At 43.3% G+C, this 23,486-nt stretch overlaps 1 protein-coding gene across 2 annotated transcripts in view; it reads left to right on the top strand.

The window, feature by feature from the left end:
* LOC129823285 (solute carrier family 22 member 13-like) overlaps positions 1-21,809 on the top strand; it is a 54,681-nt gene extending 32,872 nt beyond the window's left edge. Inside the window, exons 6-10 of one of the 2 annotated variants that reach the window (XM_055882217.1) lie at positions 1,809-1,903; positions 5,956-6,170; positions 7,946-8,054; positions 18,048-18,257; positions 18,449-21,809. In XM_055882217.1, coding sequence (XP_055738192.1) covers positions 1,809-1,903; positions 5,956-6,170; positions 7,946-8,054; positions 18,048-18,257; positions 18,449-18,557 — 738 coding nt within the window. In that variant the 3' untranslated portion in view covers positions 18,558-21,809. Of the gene's footprint in view, positions 1-1,808; positions 1,904-5,955; positions 6,171-7,945; positions 8,055-9,321; positions 9,414-18,047; positions 18,258-18,448 lie in introns of those variants that run through there. The other variant, XM_055882219.1, reaches the window with a different exon arrangement.
* The last annotated feature ends 1,677 nt before the right edge of the window (positions 21,810-23,486 follow it).

Below are 23,486 nucleotides of genomic sequence, written 5' to 3'. Positions count from 1 at the left end.
AGACCTCACAGTGAAATGCTGAATACAACAGGTGTAGTAGACCTTACAGTGAAATGCTGAATACAACAGGTGTAGTAGACCTTACAGTGAAATGCTGAATACAACAGGTGTAGTAGACCTCACAGTGAAATGCTGAATACAACAGGTGTAGTAGACCTCACAGTGAAATGCTGAATACAACAGGTGTAGTAGACCTTACAGTGAAATGCTGAATACAACAGGTGTAGTAGACCTCACAGTGAAATGCTGAATACAACAGGTGTAGTAGACCTCACAGTGAAATGCTGAATACAACAGGTGTAGTAGACCTTACAGTGAAATGCTGAATACAACAGGTGTAGTAGACCTCACAGTGAAATGCTGAATACAACAGGTGTAGTAGACCTTACAGTGAAATGCTGAATACAACAGGTGTAGTAGACCTCACAGTGAAATGCTGAATACAACAGGTGTAGTAGACCTTAGTGAACTGCTGAATACAACAGGTGTAGTAGACCTCACAGTGAACTGCTGAATATAACAGGTGTAGGTAGACCTCACAGTGAAATGCTGAATACAACAGGTGTAGTAGACCTTACAGTGAAATGCTGAATACAACAGGTGTAGTAGACCTCACAGTGAAATGCTGAATACAACAAGTGTAGTAGACCTCACAGTGAACTGCTGAATACAACAGGTGTAGTAGACCTCACAGTGAAATGCTGAATACAACAGGTATAGATAGACCTCACAGTGAAATGCTGACTACAACAGGTGTAGACCTTACAGTGAAATGCTGAATTGAACAGGTGTAGTAGACCTTACAGTGAAATGCTGAATACAACAGGTGTAGTAGACCTTACAGTGAAATGCTGAATACAACAGGTGTAGTAGACCTTACAGTGAAATGCTGAATACAACAGGTGTAGTAGACCTTACAGTGAAATGCTGAATACAACAGGTGTAGTAGACCTTACAGTGAAATGCTGAATACAACAGGTGTAGTAGACCTTACAGTGAAATGTTTACTTACATGCTCTAACCAATAGTGCAAAAAAGGTATTAGGTGAACAATAGGTAAGTGAAGAAATACTACTACTATTTGTTACTGGTCATCCCCAAAGCCAACACCTCCTTCCCTTCCAGTTCTCTGCTGCCAATGACTGGAACGAATTGCAAAAATCACTGAAGTTGGAGACTTATATCTCCCTCACTAACTTTAAGAATCAGCTGTCTGATCGCTGCAGCTGTACACAGCCCATCTGTAAATAGTCCATCCAACCAACTACCTACCTCATCCCCATATTTGTTTTTGTTTTTCTGCTCTTTTACACACCAGTATTTCTACCTGCACATCCTCATCTGCACATATATCACTCCAGTGTAAATTGCTAATCTGATAATTACTTCGCCACTATTGATTGCCTTACCTCCTTACTTTATTTGCATACACTGTATATAGATTTTTCTACTGTATTATTGACTGTAGGTTTGTTTACTCCATGTGTAACTCTGTGTTGTTGTTTTTGTTGCACTGCTTTGCTTTATCTTGGCCAGGTCGCAGTTGTAAATGAGAACTTGTTCTCAACTGGCCGACCTGGTTAAATAAAGGTGATATAAAAACATTGACTCTGTACCGGCACCCCCCTGTATATCTTATTTTTTACTGCTGCTCTTTAATTACTTGTTACTTTTATATCTTATTCTTATCTGTATTTTTTTTAAACTGCTTGGTTAAGGGTTCGTAAGTAAGCATTTCACTGTAAAGTCTACACCTGTTTTATTTGGCGCATGTGACTAATACAATCTGATTTGATCTTCCTCTGCAGCTGGAGGTGGAGGGCTCGACCAAGAAGGGCAGTATGTTGGACATTTTCAGGATCCCCTACCTGAGAAAACGGGCTCTCATTCTCTCCTATATCTGGTCAGTACCTCATTCTCTCCTATATCCGGTCAGTACCTCATTCTCTCCTATATCTGGTCAGTACCTCATTCTCTCCTATATCCGGTCAGTACCTCATTCTCTGCTCTATCTGGTCAGTACCTCATTCTCTGCTCTATCTGGTCAGTACCTCATTCTCTCCTATATCTGGTCAGTACCTCATTCTCTCCTATATCCGGTCAGTACCTCATTCTCTGCTCTATCCGGTCAGTACCTCATTCTCTCCTATATCTGGTCAGTACCTCATTCTCTGCTCTATCCGGTCAGTACCTCATTCTCTCATATATATCCGGTCAGTACCTCATTCTCTGCTCTATCCGGTCAGTACCTCATTCTCTCCTATATCTGGTCAGTACCTCATTCTCTCCTATATCTGGTCAGTACCTCATTCTCTCCTATATCTGGTCAGTACCTCATTCTCTCCTATATCTGGTCAGTACCTCATTCTCTCCTATATCTGGTCAGTACCTCATTCTCTCCTATATCTGGTCAGTACCTCATTCTCTCCTATATCTGGTCAGTACCTCATTCTCTCCTATATCTGGTCAGTACCTCATTCTCTCCTATATCTGGTCAGTACCTCATTCTCTCCTATATCTGGTCAGTACCTCATTCTCTCCTATATCTGGTCAGTACCTCATTCTCTCCTATATCCGGTCAGTACCTCATTCTCTGCTCTATCTGGTCAGTACCTATTTCTCTCCTATATCCGGTCAGTACCTCATTCTCTGCTCTATCTGGTCAGTACCTCATTCTCTGCTCTATCTGGTCAGTACCTATTTCTCTGCTCTATCCGGTCAGTACCTCATTCTCTGCTCTATCCGGTCAGTACCTCATTCTCTGCTCTATCCGGTCAGTACCTCATTCTCTACTCTATCCGGTCAGTACCTCATTCTCTGCTCTATCCGGTCAGTACCTCATTCTCTGCTCTATCCCGTCAGTACCTCATTCTCTGCTCTATCCGGTCAGTATCTCATTCTCTGCTCTATCCGGTCAGTACCTCATTCTCTGCTCTATCCGGTCAGTACCTCATTCTCTGCTCTATCCGGTCAGTACCTCATTCTCTGCTCTATCCGGTCAGTACCTCATTCTCTGCTCTATCCGGTCAGTACCTCATTCTCTGCTCTATCCGGTCAGTACCTCATTCTCTGCTCTATCTGGTCAGTACCTCATTCTCTGCTCTATCTGGTCAGTACCTCATTCTCTGCTCTATCTGGTCAGTACCTCATTCTCTGCTCTATCTGGTCAGTACCTCATTCTCTGCTCTATCTGGTCAGTACCTCATTCTCTGCTCTATCTGGTCAGTACCTCATTCTCTGCTCTATCTGGTCAGTACCTCATTCTCTGCTCTATCTGGTCAGTACCTCATTCTCTGCTCTATCTGGTCAGTACCTATTTCTCTGCTCTATCTGGTCAGTACCTATTTCTCTGCTCTATCTGGTCAGTACCTATTTCTCTCCTATATCCGGTCAGTACCTCATTCTCTGCTCTATCCGGTCAGTACCTCATTCTCTGCTCTATCCGGTCAGTACCTCATTCTCTCCTATATCTGGTCAGTACCTCATTCTCTCCTATATCCGGTCAGTACCTCATTCTCTGCTGTATCTGGTCAGTACCTCATTCTCTCCTATATCCGGTCAGTACCTCATTCTCTCCTATATCCGGTCAGTACCTCATTCTCTCCTATATCTGGTCAGTACCTCATTCTCTCCTATATCCGGTCAGTACCTCATTCTCTCCTATATCTGGTCAGTACCTCATTCTCTCCTATATCCGGTCAGTACCTCATTCTCTCCTATATCCGGTCAGTACCTCATTCTCTCCTATATCCGGTCAGTACCTCATTCTCTCCTATATCTGGTCAGTACCTCATTCTCTGCTATATCTGGTCAGTACCTCATTCTCTCCTATATCTGGGCAGTACCTCATTCTCTCCTATATCTGGTCAGTACCTCATTCTCTGCTCTATCTGGGCAGTACCTCATTCTCTCCTCTATCCGGGCAGTACCTCATTTTCTGCTCTATCTGGTCAGTACCTTATTCTCTGCTCTATCCGGTCAGTACCTCATTCTCTGCTCTATCTGGTCAGTACCTCATTCTCTGCTCTATCTGGTCAGTACCTCATTCTCTGCTCTATCTGGTCAGTACCTCATTCTCTGCTCTATCCGGTCAGTACCTCATTCTCTGCTCTATCTGGTCAGTACCTCATTCTCTGCTCTATCCGGTCAGTACCTTATTCTCTCCTATATCTGGTCAGTACCTCATTCTCTCCTCTATCTGGTCAGTACCTCATTCTCTCCTATATCTGGTCAGTACCTCATTCTCTGCTCTATCCGGTCAGTACCTCATTCTCTCCTATATCCGGTCAGTACCTCATTCTCTCCTATATCTGGTCAGTACCTCATTCTCTCCTCTATCTGGTCAGTACCTCATTCTATGTAGTAGAGTAAAAGTAGTCTGAAATATAAACAGTAAAGTAGTCTGAAATATAAACAGTAATGTAGTCTAAAATTTAAATAGTAAAAGTAGTCTGAAATATCAGTAGTAAATGTACAGTTTCCACCCAAAAACGTATTAATTAGTACTTTAAAGTTTTCTTAAGTACTTTACACCACTGTTAATTTGGCAATATTTTGATTATTAGTCGGCTTTGATGGAAGCATAATGTTGAATTAAACCCTCCCATCATATCTAAGCCAATATGACACCAAAGTCGATGAAAATTGAGCAAATCACCTTGATTGGAGATACACAAAACACTCCGCCTCTTGTCAGAGACATCCCTGAGAACCATATTCCAGATTTTTAAAAGTGACAATAGCATTATTAGGAAAAAATAAACATTTTCCCAGACCTTGCTCCTTGCCACCTTTCGGACTGAATGCGTTTGTAGGAGCAACAGTTTTGATTAAATGTATAATTTATCGCTCAGGGTCTTCCGAGTGGTGCAGTGGTCTAAGGCACTCTATCGCAGTGCTAGCTGTGCCACTAGAGATCCTGGTTTGAGTCCAGGCTCTGTCTGGACTCAAACCGGCCGCGCCCGGGAGACTCATGGGGCTGAGCACAATTTGCCCAGCGTCGTCCGGGTTAGGGGAGGGTTTGGCCGGCAGCGATGTTCTTGTCCCTTCGTGCACTCCTGTACGGACTCGGGAGAGGCGATTGTCGAGAGCCGTGCGTCCTCTGAAACACGACCCAGCCAAGCCGCAGTGCTTGTTTACACCATGCCTTCTTAACCCAGAAGCCAGCCGCACCAATGTGTCAGAGGAAACACCGAACACCTGACGACCGTGTCAGCGCGCATTGCACCCAGCCCAGCACAGGAGTCGCGAGTTGCTCGGCATCAACGCAGCTGCTTGCGCCATGCTGCCAGTCATAAGAAGTGTATGCGATCAAACCAAGGCTACTGTAGATAGCTAGCCATACGTTGGTATTCAAGCTGTTTAATCAATAAATCCAACCAGATATTTGGATTAGTTAGGTAGCTACTAATTGGGCTGCTTTTACAAATATATATGTATAACCTTTATTTAACTAGGCAAGTCAGTTAAGAAAAAATTCTCATTTACAATTGGGCTACTTAAAAATAATAGATATATATTTAACCTTTATTTAACTAGACAAGTAAATTTAAGAACAAATTCTTATTTACAATTGGGCTACTTAAAAGTAATATATATATATTGAACCTTTATTTAAGTAGACAAGTCAGTTTAAGAACAAATTCTTATTTACAATGACGGCCTACCCTGGTTGTGATACAGCCTGGAATCGAACCAGGGTCTGTAGTGATGCCTCTAACACTGAGATGCAGTGCCTTAGACCGCTGCACCACACGGGAGCCCCACTTTGAAAAGGACGTGGCGGGCGAAAATGGTAGTTATTGGGTTCTAATTTGTCTGCACTTTTGTGAATTGGGGTGATCAGTTCTTGGTTACAAATACTGGGGGAGATGCCAGAGCTAAGGATGATATATAAGTACAGCCAATTGGAATTTTTGGTCTCTCTCGCTTTCTCTTGCTCTCTCTCGCTCTCAGGTTTGTAACCAGTCTGGTGTACTATGGGGTGAGTCTAAACGTGGGTAACTTTGGTCTGGACATCTATCTGACCCAGCTGATCTTTGGTATTGCTGAACTCCCTGCCCGGCTGGGCTCCCTGCCCCTCATAGAACACTTTGGACGGAGGATGTGTCAGGCCATCGCCCTGTTCTTCGGAGGCACAGCCTGTCTTGTTCTTCTAGCTGTTCCAGATGGTAAAATTTGTATTTTCTGAAGTAGATTTTTATGCTGTTATATTTTAACACTTTTTACATTATTAAGGCTGTTTAAACACTTGAAGATGGAATCCACATTTGTTGAAACAGCGCAACTTTTTTGCCCTTTTGTTGATTAACGTAGTAGAGGACCGTCCGCAGCGGTACATATTCTGATTAACGGAGTAGAGGACCGTCCACAGCGGTACATATTCTGATTAACGGAGTAGAGGAGCGTGCACAGCGGTACATATTCTGATTAACGGAGTAGAGGACCGTCCACAGCGGTACATATTCTGATTAACGGAGTAGAGGAGCGTCCACAGCGGTACATATTCTGATTAACGGAGTAGAGGACCGTCCACAGCGGTACATATTCTGATTAACGGAGTAGAGGAGCGTCCACAGCGGTACATATTCTGATTAACGGAGTAGAGGAGCGTCCACAGCGGTACATATTCTGATTAACGGAGTAGAGGACCGTCCACAGCGGTACATATTCTGATTAACGGAGTAGAGGAGCGTCCACAGCGGTACATATTCTGATTAACGGAGTAGAGGACCGTCCACAGCGGTACATATTCTGATTAACGGAGTAGAGGAGCGTCCACAGCGGTACATATTCTGATTAACGGAGTAGAGGAGCGTCCACAGCGGTACATATTCTGATTAACGGAGTAGACGAGCGTCCACAGCGGTACATATTCTGATTAACGGAGTAGAGGACCATCCACAGCGGTACATATTCTGATTAACGGAGTAGAGGAGCGTCCACAGCGGTACATATTCTGATTAACGGAGTAGAGGAGCGTCCACAGCGGTACATATTCTGATTAACGGAGTAGAGGACCGTCCACAGCGGTACATATTCTGATTAACGGAGTAGAGGACCGTCCACAGCGGTACATATTCTGATTAACAGAGTAGAGGACCGTCCACAGCGGTACATATTCTGATTAACGGAGTAGAGGACCGTCCACAGCGGTACATATTCTGATTAACGGAGTAGAGGAGCGTCCACAGCGGTACATATTCTGATTAACGGAGTAGAGGACCGTCCACAGCGGTACATATTCTGATTAACGGAGTAGAGGACCGTCCACAGCGGTACATATTCTGATTAACGGAGTAGAGGACCGTCCACAGCGGTACATATTCTGATTAACGGAGTAGAGGACCGTCCACAGCGGTACATATTCTGATTAACGGAGTAGAGGAGCGTCCACAGCGGTACATATTCTGATTAACGGAGTAGAGGACCGTCCACAGCGGTACATATTCTGATTAACGGAGTAGAGGAGCGTCCACAGCGGTACATATTCTGATTAACGGAGTAGAGGACCGTCCACAGCGGTACATATTCTGATTAACGGAGTAGAGGACCGTCCACAGCGGTACATATTCTGATTAACGGAGTAGAGGACCGTCCACAGCGGTACATATTCTGATTAACGGAGTAGAGGACCGTCCACAGCGGTACATATTCTGATGTTCAATCGTGATGTCTGAGGAAGTAAAACACGCTGTTGTTTACTTATTTGTTGTAATGTACTATGTACCGCTGTGGACACTCCTCTACTACGTTAATGACAAATGACTGTTTCACCAATTAAGGATTCTAGCTTTAACTGTTATTTTCTAAACACTTTTGACACTCAACACACTGTTATTAAAAACATATATATGTGCTAGTTTTAATTCTTAAGCACCTTTAACACTTTGTGTAATTCAGTCCGTTTAACTGATTCTCTGTCTGATTGTTTCTCCTCCCTCAGACATGCCGGTTGTGACGACAGTCATAGCCGTGTTAGGGAAATTTGCCCTGGCTGCCTCCTTCACCATCATCTATGTTTACACAGCTGAGCTCTATCCCACTGTAGTGAGGTACGTTTACTACAGCTGAGCATTATTCCACTGTAGTGAGGTATGTTCATTACAGCTGAGTATTATTCCACTGTAGTGAGGTATGTTCATTACAGCTGAGCATTATTCCACTGTAGTGAGGTACGTTTACTACAGCTGAGCATTATTCCACTGTAGTGAGGTACGTTCATTACAGCTGAGCTCTATTCCACTGTAGTGAGGTATGTTCATTACAGCTGAGCATTATCCCACTGTAGTGAGGTACGTTTTCTACAGCTGAGCATTATTCCACTGTAGTGAGGTATGTTCATTACAGCTGAGCATTATTCCACTGTAGTGAGGTATGTTCATTACAGCTGAGCATTATTCCACTGTAGTGAGGTATGTTCATTACAGCTGAGCATTATTCCACTGTAGTGAGGTACGTTCATTACAGCTGAGCATTATTCCACTGTAGTGAGGTATGTTCATTACAGCTGAGCATTATTCCACTGTAGTGAGGTACGTTCATTACAGCTGAGTTCAATTCCACTGTAGTGAGGTATGTTCATTACAGCTGAGCATTATTCCACTGTAGTGAGGTACGTTCATTACAGCTGAGTTCTATTCCACTGTAGTGAGGTATGTTCATTACAGCTGAGCTCTATTCCACTGTAGTGAGGTATGTTCATTACAGCTGAGTTCTATTCCACTGTAGTGAGGTACGTTCATTACAGCTGAGCATTATTCCACTGTAGTGAGGTATGTTCATTACAGCTGAGCATTATTCCACTGTAGTGAGGTACGTTCATTACAGCTGAGTTCTATTCCACTGTAGTGAGGTATGTTCATTACAGCTGAGTATTATTCCACTGTAGTGAGGTATGTTCATTACAGCTGAGCTCTATTCCACTGTAGTGAGGTACGTTTACTACAGCTGAGCATTATTCCACTGTAGTGAGGTACGTTCATTACAGCTGAGTTCTATTCCACTGTAGTGAGGTATGTTCATTACAGCTGAGCATTATTCCACTTTAGTGAGGTATGTTTACTACAGCTGAGCATTATTCCACTGTAGTGAGGTACGTTCATTACAGCTGAGCTCTATTCCACTGTAGTGAGGTGAGATGTTCATACTGCTAAAACACACTGGCACACACACAGATACAAGCCTAAACGTTTCAACATACTTACATGCTTACATTACATCACTTTATATTCAGAAGCATAAAGTAACATAAAAGTGCTGCAGCCACTACTGTGTTCCTAGACAGAATACTCAATTACTCTTCATGTTTTCCTTCTCTAGATAACACAGCTGGATGACATGGGCATAGCTGGATAACATGGGCATAGCTGAATAACATGGGCATAGCTGGATAACATGGACATAGCTGAATAACATGGGCATAGCCATATAACATGGACATAGCTGAATAACATGGACATAGCTGAATAACATGGACACAGCTGAATAACATGGACATAGCTGAATAACATGGACACAGCTGAATAACATGGACATAGCTGAATAACATGGACATAGCTGAATAACATGGACATAGCCATATAACATGGACATAGCTGAATAACATGGACATAGCCATATAACATGGGCATAGCTGGATGACATGAGCATGGTTGAATAACATGGACATAGCTGAATAACATGGGCATAGCTGGACAACATGGGCATAGCTGAATAACATGGGCATAGCTGGATAACATGGACATAGCTGGATAATATGGACACAGCTGGATAACATGGGCATAGCTGGATAACATGGACATAGCTGAATAAAATGGGCATAGCTGGATAACATGGACATAGCTGAATAACATGGACACAGCCATATAACATGGGCATAGCCATATAACATGGACATAGCAATATAACATGGACATAGCTGGATAATATGGGCATAGCTGGATAACATGGGCATAGCTGAATAACATGGGCATAGCCATATAACATGGACATAGCTGAATAACATGGACATAGCCATATAACATGGGCATAGCTGAATAACATGGACATAGCTGAATAACATGGACATAGCAATATAACATGGGCATAGCTGGATGACATGGACATAGCTGGATAACATGGACATAGCTGAATAACATGGACATAGCTGAATAACATGGACATAGCTGAATAACATGGGCATAGCTGGATAACATGGACATAGCTGAATAACATGGGCATAGCCATATAACATGGACATAGCTGAATAACATGGACATAGCTGAATAACATGGACACAGCTGAATAACATGGACATAGCTGGATAACATGGACACAGCCATATAACATGGACATAGCCATATAACATGGACATAGCTGAATAACATGGACATAGCCATATAACATGGGCATAGCTGGATGACATGGGCATGGTTGAATAACATGGACATAGCTGAATAACATGGGCATAGCTGGATAACATGGGCATAGCTGGATAACGTGGACATAGCTGGATAACATGGGCATAGCCATATAACATGGGCATAGCCATATAACATGGGCATAGCTGGATAACATGGACATAGCTGAATAACATGGACATAGCTGAATAAAATGGGCATAGCTGGATAACATGGACATAGCTGAATAACATGGACATAGCTGAATAAAATGGGCATAGCTGGATAACATGGACATAGCTGAATAACATGGACACAGCCATATAACATGGGCATAGCCATATAACATGGACATAGCCATATAACATGGACATAGCCATATAACATGGACATAGCCGGATGACATGGGCATAGCTGGATAACATGGGCATAGCTGAATAACATGGACATAGCCATATAACATGGGCATAGCCATATAACATGGACATAGCTGAATAACATGGACATAGCTGAATAACATGGACATAGCTGAATAACATGGGCATAGCAATATAACATGGGCATAGCCATATAACATGGACATAGCTGGATAACATGGGCATAGCCATATAACATGGACATAGCTGGATAACATGGGCATAGCTGGATAACATGGGCATAGCCATATAACATGGGCATAGCTGAATAACATGGACATAGCTGAATAACATGGACATAGCCATATAACATGGGCATAGCTGAATAACATGGACATAGCCATATAACATGGGCATAGCTGAATAACATGGGCATAGCTGGATAATATGGACATAGCTGAATAACATGGACATAGCTGGATAATATGGGCATAGCTGGATAACATGGGCATAGCCATATAACATGGGCATAGCTGGATAACATGGGCATAGCTGGATAACATGGACATAGCTGAATAACATGGGCATAGCTGAATAACATGGACATAGCCATATAACATGGACATAGCTGAATAACATGGGCATAGCTGGATAACATGGACATAGCTGGATAACATGGGCATTGCTGAATAACATGGACATAGCTGGATAACATGGGCATAGCTGGATAACATGGGCATAGCTGAATAACATGGACATAGCCATATAACATGGACATAGCTGGATAACATGGACATAGCCATATAACATGGACATAGCCATATAACATGGACATAGCTGAATAACATGGGCATAGCTGAATAACATGGACATAGCTGGATAACATGGACATAGCTGAATAACATGGACATAGCCATATAACATGGACATAGCTGAATAACATGGACATAGCCATATAACATGGACATAGCTGAATAACATGGACATAGCTGAATAACATGGGCATAGCTCAATAACATGGGCATAGCTGAATAACATGGGCATAGCTGAATAACATGGGCATAGCAATATAACATGGACATAGCTGAATAACATGGACATAGCAATATAACATGGACATAGCTGGATAATATGGGCATAGCTGGATAACATGGGCATAGCTGAATAACATGGGCATAGCCATATAACATGGACATAGCTGAATAACATGGGCATAGCTGAATAACATGGACATAGCAATATAACATGGGCATAGCTGGATGACATGGACATAGCTGGATAACATGGACATAGATGAATAACATGGACATAGCTGAATAACATGGACATAGCTGGATAACATGGACATAGCTGGATAACATGGACATAGCTGGATAACATGGGTATAGCTGAATAACATGGACATAGCTGGATAACATGGACATAGCTGAATAACATGGACATAGCTGAATAACATGGGCATAGCCATATAACTTGGACATAGCTGAATAACATGGACATAGCTGAATAACATGGGCATAGCTGGATAACATGGGCATAGCTGAATAACATGGGCATAGCCATATAACATGGACATAGCTGGATAACATGGGCATAGCTGAATAACATGGGCATAGCCATATAACATGGGCATAGCTGGATAACATGGACATATCTGGATAACATGGGCATAGCTGAATAACATGGACATAGCTGAATAACATGGGCATAGCTGAATAACATGGACATAGCTGAATAACATGGGCATAGTTGGATAACATGGGCATAGCTGGATAACATGGGCATAGCTGAATAACATGGACATAGCTGGATAACATGGGCATAGCTGAATAACATGGACATAGCTGGATAACATGGACATAGCTGGATAACATGGGCATAGCCATATAACTTGGACATAGCTGAATAACATGGGCATAGCTGGATAACATGGGCATAGCTGAATAACATGGACATAGCCATATAACTTGGACATAGCTGAATAACATGGACATAGCTGAATAACATGGGCATAGCTGAATAACATGGGCATAGCTGAATAACATGGACATAGCTGAATAACATGGACATAGCTGGATAATATGGGCATAGCTGGATAACATGGGCATAGCTGGATAACATGGGCATAGCTGAATAACATGGGCATAGCTGAATAACATGGACATAGCTGAATAACATGGACATAGTTGGATAACATGGACATAGCTGGATAACATGGACATAGCCATATAACATGGGCATAGCTGGATGACATGGACATAGCTGGATAACATGGACATAGCTGGATAACATGGACATAGCTGAATAACATGGACATAGCTGAATAACATGGACATAGCTGGATACAAAACTGGACACTAAACATCTGTGTGTATTATATGACATGCACTAACTGTTATTGTTATAGTCTGGGATTATAGACTGGTTATAGTCTGGGATTATAGACTGGTTATAGTCTGGGATTATAGACTGGTTATAGTCTGGGATTATAGACTGGTTATAGTCTGGGATTATAGACTGGTTATAGTCTGGGATTATAGACTGGTTATAGTCTGGGATTATAGACTGGTTATAGTCTGGGATTATAGACTGGTTATAGTCTGGGATAATAGACTGGTTATAGTCTGGGATTATAGACTGGTTATAGTCTGGGATAATAGACTGGTTATAGTCTGGGATAATAGACTGGTTATAGTCTGGGATAATAGACTGGTTATAGTCTGGGATAATAGACTGGTTATAGTCTAGGATGATAGACTGGTTATAGTCTGGGATAATAGACTGGGATAATAGACTGGTTATAGTCTGGGATAATAGACTGGTTATTTATTTATTTAATTATGTCACCTTTATTTAATTAACCAGGTAGGCCAGTTGAGAACAAGTTCTCATTTACAACTGTGACCTGGCCAAGATAAAGCAAAGCAGTGCGACACAAACAACAACACAGAGTTACACATGGGATAAACAAACATACAGTCAACAACACAATAGAAAAGTCTATATACAGTGTGTGCAAATGTAGAAGAGTAGGGAGGTAAGGCAATAAATAGGCCATAGAGGCGAAAATAATTACAATTTAGCATCAACACTGGAGTGATAGATGTCGGGATGATGACGTGCAAGTAGAGATACAGGGGTGCAAAAGAGCAAAAAGAAAAGTAACAATATGGGGATGAGGTAGTTAGGTGGGGAATATACAGATTGGCTGTGTACAGGTACAGTGATTGGTAAGCTGCTCTGACAGCTGATGCTTAGATTAGTGAGGGAGATATAAGTCTCCAGCTTCAGTGATTTTTGCAATTCGTTCCAGTCATTGTCAGCAGAGAACTGGAAGGAAAGGCGGCTAAAGGAAGTGTTGGCTTTGGGGATGACCAGTGAAATATACCTGCTGGAGCGCGTGCTACGGGTGGGTGTTGCTATGGTGACCAGTAAGCTGACATAAGGTGGGACTTTACCAAGCAAAGACTTATAGAGGACCTGGAGCCAGTGGTTTGGCAACGAAAATGTAGTGAGGGCCAGCCAACGAGAGCATACAGGTCGCAGTGGTGGGTAGTATATGGGGCTTTGGTAAAAAAAATGATGGCACTGTGATAGACTGCATCCAGTTTACTGAGTAGAGTGTTGGGGGCTATTTTGCAAATGACATCGCCGAAGTCAAAGATCGGAAGGAAAGTCAGTTTTACGATGGTATGTTTGGCAGCATGAGTGAAGGAGGCTTTGTTGCGAAATAGGAAGCAGATTCTAGATTTAATTATGGATTGGAGATGCTTAATGTGAGTCTGGAAGGAGAGTTTACAGTCTAACCAGACACCTAGGTATTTGTCTACATATTTTAAATCAGAACCATCCAGGGGATGCTAGTTGGGCGGGAGGGTGCGGGCAGCAATCGGTTGAAGAGCACTTAGTTTAACTTGCATTTAAAAGCAGTTGGAGGAGTGTTGATGACATTGAGGCTCGTTTGGAGGTTTGTTAGCACAGTGTATACAGAATGGTGTCGTCTGCTTAGAGGTGGATCAGAGAATCACCAGCAGCAAGAGCGAAATCATTGATATATACAGAGAAAAGAGTTGGCCCGAGAATTTAACCCTGTGGCACCCCCATAGAGACTGCCAGAGGTCCGGACAACAGGCCCTCCGATTTGACACACTGAACTCTATTTGAGAAGTAGTTGGTGAACCAGGCGAGGCAGTCCTTTGAGAAGCTAAGGCTATTGAGTCTGCCGATAAGAATGCGGTGATTGACAGAGTCGAAATCCTTGGCCAGGCCGATGAAGACGGCTGCACAGTACTGTCTTTTATCGATGGCGGTTATGTAATCGTTTAGGACCTTGAGCGTGGCTGAGGTAATGATGATGACCCGTGACCAGCTTGTAATCCAGATTGCATAGCGGAGAAGGTACGGGGGGATTTGAAATGGTCGGTGATCTGTTTGTTAACTTGGCTTTCGAAGGTTTTAGAAAGGCAGGGCAGGATGGATATAGGTCTATAACAGTTTGGGTCTAGTGTGTCTCCCCCTTTGAAGAGGGAGATGACCGCGGCAACTTTCCAATCTTTGGGGATCTCAAAGAATACGAAAGAGAGGTTGAACAGGCTAGTAATAGGGGTTGTAACAATTTCGGCGGATAATTTTAGAAAGAGAGGGTCAAGATTGACTAGCCCAGCTGATTTGTAGGGGTCCAGATTTTGCAGCTCTTTCAGAACTTCGGCTGTCTGGTTTTGGGTGAAGGAGAAGCAGGGGGGCCTTGGGCAAGTTGCTGCAGGTGGTGCTGAGATGTTGGCCGGGGTTGGGGTAGCCATGTGGAAAGCATGGCCAACCATAGAAAAAATGCTTATTGAAATTATCGATTTTCGTAGATTTATCGGTGGTGACAATGTTTCCTATCCTCAGTGCAGTGGGCAGCTGGGAGGAGGTGCTCTTTTTCTCCATGGACTTTACACTGTCCCAGAACTTTTTGGAATTAGTGCTACAGGATGCAAATTTCTTTTTGAGAAAGCTAGCCTTAGCTTGCTAACTGACTGAGTGTATTGGTTCCTGACTTCCCTGAAAAGTTGCATTTCGCAGGGGCTATTCGATGCTATTGCAGAACACCACAGGATGTTTTTGTGCTGGTCAAGGGCAGTCAAGTCTGGGGTGGGCTATTTCTGTTCTTAGTTCTAAATTTTTTGAATGGGGCATGCTTATTTAAGATGGTGAGGAAAGCAATTTTAAAGAGCAACCAGGCATCCTCTACTGACGGGATGAGGTCAATATCCTTCCAAGATACCCGGGCCAGGTCGATTAGAAAGGCCTGCTCGCTGAAGTGTTTTAGGGAGCGTTTGACAGTGATGAGGGGTGGTCGTTTGACCGCAGACCCATTACGCACGCAGGCAATGAGGCAATGATTGCTGCGGTCCTGGTTGAAAACAGCAGAGGTTTATTTAGAGGGCAGGTTGATCAGGATGATATCTAAGAGGGTGCCCATGGTTACGGATTTAGGGCTGTACCTGGTAGGTTCCTTGATAATTTGTGTGAGATTGAGGGCATGTAGCTTAGATTGTAGGATGGCCGGTGTGTTATGCATGTCCCAGTTTAGGTCACCTAACAGTGCGAACTCTGAAGATAGATGGTCGGCAATCAATTCACATATGGTGTCCAGAGCACAGCTGGGGGATGAAGGGGGTCTATAACAAGCGGCAACGGTGAGAGACTTGTTTCTGGAAAGGTGGATTTTTAAAGGTAGAAGCTCGAATTTGTTGAGCACAGACCTGGATAGTATGACAGAACTCTGCAGGCTATCTCTGCAGTAGATTGCAACTCCACCCCCTTTGGCAGTTCTATCTTGTCAGAAAATGTTATCGTTAGGGATGGAAATTTCAGGATTTTTGGTGGCCTTCCTAAGCAAGGATTCAGACACGGCTAGGACATCAGGGTTGGTGGAGTGTGCTAAAGCAGTGAATAAAACAAACTTAGGGAGAAAGCTTCTAACGTTAACATGCATGAAACCATGGCTTTTACGGTTACAGAAGTCAACAAATGAGAGCGTCTGGGGAATGGGAGTGGAACTAAGGGCTGCAGAGCCTGGGTTAACCTCTACATCACCAGAGTAACAGAGGAGGAGTAGGAGAAGGGTACGGCTAAAGGCTATAAGAACTGGTCATCTAGTGCGTTCGGAACAGAGAGTAAAAGGAGCAGATTTCTGGGCGTGGAAGACTAGATCCAAGGCATAATGTACAGACAAGGGTATGGTAGGATGTGTATACAGTGGAGGTAAACCTATCCATTGAGTGACGATGAGAGAGGTATTGTCTCTAGAGGCACCATTTAAGTCAGAGCATGTGTGGGGGGTGGAACAAAAGGGCTAGCTAAGGCAGGGCTGGAGGCTCTACAGTGAAATAAGACAATAATCACGAACCAAAACAGCAATGGACAAGGCATATTGACATTAGGGAGAGGCATGTGTAGCCGAGTGATCATAGGGTCCAGTGAGTAGCTAGGCGAGCTGGAGACACGGCGATTCAGACAGAAAGCGGGCCCAGGCTAGCAGGCTAGCAGATGGGCCTTCGGGGGACGTCGCAACGGAACAGCCTGTTGAAACCCCCTCAGACGGTTACGTCAGCACTCCATTCGTGATGGATTGGCGGGGCTCTGTGTCGGCAGTAAAAAAGGGTCAAGGCCAAATGGCAAAATAGGTATTGTAGCCCAAGAATTGACTGATGGACCTCTTCAGCTAGCCGGGAGATGGGCCTAGCTCCAGGTTAACTGGTGCTTGCTTTGGGACAGAGACTTTAGCCAGGAGTAGCCACTCAGATAGCAGCTAGCTAGCTGCGATGATCCTGTGTAAAGGTTCAGAGCTTGTGGTAGGAATCCGGAGATGTGGTAGAGAAAAAGCAGCCCGATATGCTCTGGGTTGATATCGCGCTGTGCAGACTGGCAGGAACTGATAGGGCTATGGCTGGCTGATGTTTGAGTTAATGGTGATGACCGCTAGCAGTGGCTAACTGACTACTTGCTAGTAGCTGGCTAGCTTCTGATGGGGGTTCCGGTTCTAAAGTGTAAAAAATAGAAGATCCATACCACATTGGGTGAGTCGGGTGGCAGGAAAGTATGTTCAGTCCGTAGATGGAAATTGTGATTTAAAAATAAAACATTAAAAGGATATAAGAAGAAAAATATATAGACATGGGACTGGACGGCACAAACAGACGCTCGACTGCTACGCCATCTTGGATTTTTTGACAGAATGGAGTGGGTCTGAACTTCCTGTTCTGTGTGTTTCTTGCAGACAGAATGGAGTGGGTCTGAACTTCCTGTTCTGTGTGTTGTCTTGCAGACAGAATGGAGTGGGTTTGAACTCCATGTGTGCCCGTGTGGCTGGCATCCTTGCCCCCCTGATTAGACTGCTGGAGGTGTATCACTATTCCATCCCTGTGTTGATCTATGGCATCCTGCCCTTCCTGGGTGGAGGCCTCTGCTTCATGCTGCCTGAGACACTCAACACTGAGCTACAAGACCACACTGAACCCCAGGAGAAGGACACAGTGTGAGTATCATTCTGGAGGGATGGATGGACGGACGGACGGACGGATGGATGAGAGAGCGAATGGATAGAAGGATGTTATGTTTTTGAGACCTCTGTGAAAGCAGTCTGGGTCAGCGTGCTTATATCAAGTTTTAGCATTTCCACTGTAATAAAGTATTTAAAATGTGTATTTCTGTTGTTTTTGATTCTAGAACTCCCGAGAAGTTGAATCTTGAAAATGGACCTAGTCATGTAGAAGATAGACGTTGGAAGACGACGATACAAGATAAGACAGAAGAAACAATGATCACAAAAATGTAAACGATTATCACTGTTTTATATTATCTTGAGCTTTACATGGAGTATGTGATTGTTCTGATTATTATCAACACCAAGTAGATATACGAAATGGCCAATCAAAACATTTGATTGTTATTCAGATCTCAAACTACATTGTTTGAGAGACATTTTCGAAACAAAACTACTTTATTTAGTATAAATTGAATGATAAAATGCATTATTTATATCACAAAAAAACATTTTGATATAGGTGAACATTTCTAAAGAAAAATACAAATGATAAATATATGTTTGTATAAAATCACTGCTTCAGTTCCAAATACATTTTGTATTTTTTTTTAACGTTTGGATGATGTGTGTATTGTTATTGTATTGCTAGATATTGCTGCATTGTTGGAGCTAAAGTAGACTGTTGGAGCTACAGTAGACTGTTGGAGCTACAGTAGACTGTTGGAGCTACAGTAGACTGTTGGAGCTACAGTAGACTGTTGGAGCTACAGTAGACTGTTGGAGCTACAGTAGACTGTTGGAGCTAAAGTAGACTGTTGGAGCTAAAGTAGACTGTTGGAGCTACAGTAGACTGTTGGAGCTACAGTAGACTGTTAGAGCTACAGTAGACTGTTGGAGCTACAGTAGACTGTTGGAGCTACAGTAGACTGTTGGAGCTACAGTAGACTGTTGGAGCTACAGTAGACTGTTGGAGCTGGCTGTTGGAGCTACAGTAGACTGTTGGAGCTACAGTAGACTGTTGGAGCTACAGTAGACTGTTGGAGCTACAGTAGACTGTTGGAGCTACAGTAGACTGTTGGAGCTGCAGTAGACTGTTGGAGATGCAGTAGACTGTTGGAGCTACAGTAGACTGTTGGAGCTACAGTAGACTGTTGGAGCTACAGTAGACTGTTTGAGCTACAGTAGACTGTTTGAGCTACAGTAGACTGTTGGAGCTACAGTAGACTGTTGGAGCTACAGTAGACTGTTGGAGCTACAGTAGACTGTTGGAGCTACAGTAGACTGTTGGAGATGCAGTAGACTGTTGGAGCTACAGTAGACTGTTGGAGCTACAGTAGACTGTTGGAGCTACAGTAGACTGTTGGAGATGCAGTAGACCTTTGGAGCTACAGTAGACTGTTTGAGCTACAGTAGACTTCTGGAGCAGACTGTTGGAGTAGGCTGTTGGAGATGCAGTAGGCTGTTGGAGATGCAGCAGACTGTTGGAGATGCAGCAGACTGTTGGAGCTAAATTAGGCTGTTGGTGCTACAGCAGACTGTTGGAGCTGGCTGTTGGAGCTACAGTAGACTGTTGGAGCTGGCTGTTGGAGATGCAGTAGGCTGTTGGAGCTACAGTAGACTGTTGGAGCTGGCTGTTGGAGCTACAGTAGACTGTTGGAGCTGGCTGTTGGAGCTACAGTAGACTGTTTGAGCTTGCTGTTGGAGCTACAGTAGACTGTTGGAGCTGGCTGTTGGAGCTACAGTAGACTGTTGGAGCTGGCTGTTGGAGATGCAGTAGACTGTTGGAGCTACAGTAGACTGTTGGAGCTACAGTAGACTGTTGGAGCTACAGTAGACTGTTGAAGCTACAGTAGACTGTTGAAGCTACAGTAGACTGTTGGAGCTACAGTAAACTGTTGGAGCTACAGTAGACTGTTGGAGCTACAGTAGACTGTTGGAGCTACAGTAGACTGTTGGAGCTACAGTAGACTGTTGGTGCTACAGTAGACTGGTGGAGCTACAGTAGACTGGTGGAGCTACAGTAGACTGTTGGAGCTACAGTAGACTGTTACAGCTACAGTAGACTGTTGGAGCTACAGTAGACTGTTGGAGCTACAGTAGACTGTTGAAGCTACAGTAGACTGTTGAAGCTGACTGTTACAGCTACAGTAGACTGTTGGAGCTACAGTAGACTGTTGGAGCTGGCTGTTGGAGCTACAGTAGACTGTTGCAGTAGACTGTTGAAGCTACAGTAGACTGTTACAGCTACAGTAAACTGTTGGAGCTACAGTAGACTATTGGAGCTGGCTGTTGGAGCTAGTAGACTGTTGCAGTAGACTGTTGAAGCTACAGTGGACTGTTGGAGCTACAGTAGACTGTTGGAGCTACAGTAGACTGTTGGAGATGCAGTAGGCTGTTGAAGCTGACTGTTAAAGCTACAGTAGACTGTTACAGCTACAGTAAACTGTTGGAGCTACAGTAGACTGTTGGAGCTGGCTGTTGGAGCTACAGTAGACTGTTGATGCTACAGTAGACTGTTACAGCTACAGTAGACTGTTGGAGCTACAGTAGACTGTTGGAGCTGGCTGTTGGAGCTATTGTAGACTGTTGGAGCTACTGTAGACTGTTGGAGCGGGCTGATGGAGCTGGCTGTTGGAGCTGGCTGTTGGAGCTGGCTGTTGGAGCTACTGTAGACTGTTGGAGCTACAGTAGACTGTTGGAGCTGGCTGTTGGAGCTGGCTGTTGGAGCTACAGTAGACTGATGGAGCTGGCTGTTGGAGCTGGCTGTTTGAGCGGGCTGTTGGAGCTACTGAAGGCTGTTGGAGCTACAGTAGACTGTTGGAGCTGGCTGTTGGAGCTACAGTAGACTGTTGGAGCTACTGAAGGCTGTTGGAGCTACAGTAGACTGTTGGAGCTACAGTAGACTGTTGGAGCTGGCTGTTGGAGCTACAGTAGACTGTTGGAGCTACTGAAGGCTGTTGGAGCTACAGTAGACTGTTGGAGCTACTGAAGGCTGTTGGAGCTACAGTAGACTGTTGGAGCTACTGAAGGCTGTTGGAGCTACAGTAGACTGTTGGAGCTGGCTGTTGGAGCTGGCTGTTGGAGCGGGCTGTTGGAGCGTGCTGTTGGAGCTACTGTAGGCTGTTGGAGCTACTGTAGACCTGCGATAACATCTGTAAAACTGTGTACATGACCAATAAACCTTTGATTTGATGTAGAAAAAACTGTGAAATCAGAGTCATTTTGCTGAAATAAGAATGCTGTTTGGGATCATCCGTTTGTCTCAGTAATCATTCATAATATTTGTCTCTAATTCCTTCTATAAAGTGGATTCTGATGCTGATTTATAGTCAAGTGACTTAAACACAAGTCTACATACAGTATGTACAAGGTGCGTAACCCAGGTGACTCCAAAGATGTGATCCAGTGTTGTCATGGTCACCTTCATGTCAGCCGAGAACACACAAAACATCAGTTTTACTAGTTTTCTATAAAGAACTCAATTGTCCATATTTTAAACAATTACTACATTACTTTAATGAAATTAAAATGCTATAAAAACTCTTTATATATGCACGTGTCTGTGTTGTCACGTGTCTGCGTGGTCACTAAACTCACCAATAAAGGAGCTCTATGTGAAGTAGGTCCAGTTAGACCCCGGCGTCTCATTGGTTCTCTGCAGCCAGCGGTCTTCGTGTTGGTTGTGGCCAAAGCCCTCATCATAGTTCCCTTTCCTGCTGAACAGCTGCTGGTAGTGGACTTACACAGTAGATCTCCCGGGCATAGCTGCTCATGCTACAACAGCAGACCCACTGCGCCTATTTCCTTAATGCATACATCTTTTGCTCATTTGCAAAGTTAATTGTTTAATTCCAGCATTCACGTCCAGGATTGTAATAAATGTCTTAATATCCGTGATCTGTGTTGTCATTGACACACTGTAGCTAGGCTTCCATTGGAGACAGATTTTCATGCAAATATTCTAATGTCTGCATAAAACAATATGCACATTTTCCCGCCAGAGAAGTTTCATCAGACTGAATTTTTGCGGATAAAAGACAGTGTGTGATTATGTAGTGCATATAAAAATACCTTTTGCTGTTGAATTCCCAGGTACCGAATGAAAAATACAAGTTAAATGGGTTTCCAATGCATTTTTAACTGTACTTTTGCGTTTATATAGCAAATGTGCCCACTCTGGTCTGGTGCCTGCACTCCAGCCAACAGCTCACACATACAGTGCAGACAGGCAACCTACGTTGAGATTATTACGGATAAGAGCAATATTATTTGTATTTGTCAAACTGCAGCCAAGCATCGATCATATCATTTCACCAGATCAAGACCCTCAATATTTATTAGAAAGGAGCATCAAGCTCATCACTGTGCACTTTCACTGTGCACCCTTTGAAGATCATGTATTTAATCTAATAATCTCATCCCATAAATAATAATAATAATAATCTAATCTAATCTCATAAACTCCGCCTTCTGCATTATTATGACACTATTTGCATAAATACATTTCCATCCCAATTTCGGGCATAATTTATGTTACAGACACAAGCGGCGGCTATTTGAGACTCTTCGTTCAAAGTTTTACGGTAAACATCATTTTAATAAGAGTTTGATTCCCAATTGACAAGTGACTGTGTGAATTTACATTCATCAAGGATTCGGTGAATAATTAAAATGGATGATCGATAAGTTTGATTGGTTAACACTGTCGAGCAGATCTCATTGTCTCACCTGAGCTTTAAAAAATAGATGGCATAATGAGGGAAGAAAATTATGTGGATATATTGAAGCAACTTCTCAAGGCATCAGTCAGGAAGTTAAAGCTTGGTCGCAAATGGGTCTACCAAATAAACAATGAACCCAAGCATACTTCTAAAATTGTGTCAAAATGGCCAATGACAACAAAGTCAAGTTATTGTATTGGCCATCACAAAGCCCTGATCTCCAGCCTATGGAACATTTGTGGGCAGATCTGAAAAAGTGTGTGCGAGCAAGGAGGCCTACAAACCTGACTCAGTTACACCAGCTCTGTGAGGAGGAATGGGCCAAAATTCACCCAACTTATTGTGGGAAGCTTGTGGAAGGCTACCTGACACGTTTGACCCAAGTTAAACAATTTAAAGGCAATGCTACCAAATACTAATTGAGTGTATGTAAACTTCTGACCCACTGGGAATGTGATGAAAGAAATAAAAGCTGAAATAAATCATTCTCTCTACTATA

This window comes from Salvelinus fontinalis, chromosome 25 (genome assembly GCF_029448725.1).
Source record: "Salvelinus fontinalis isolate EN_2023a chromosome 25, ASM2944872v1, whole genome shotgun sequence".
NCBI classification, from domain to species: Eukaryota; Metazoa; Chordata; class Actinopteri; order Salmoniformes; family Salmonidae; genus Salvelinus; species Salvelinus fontinalis.
This window is presented reverse-complemented; position numbering and strand designations above follow the sequence as displayed.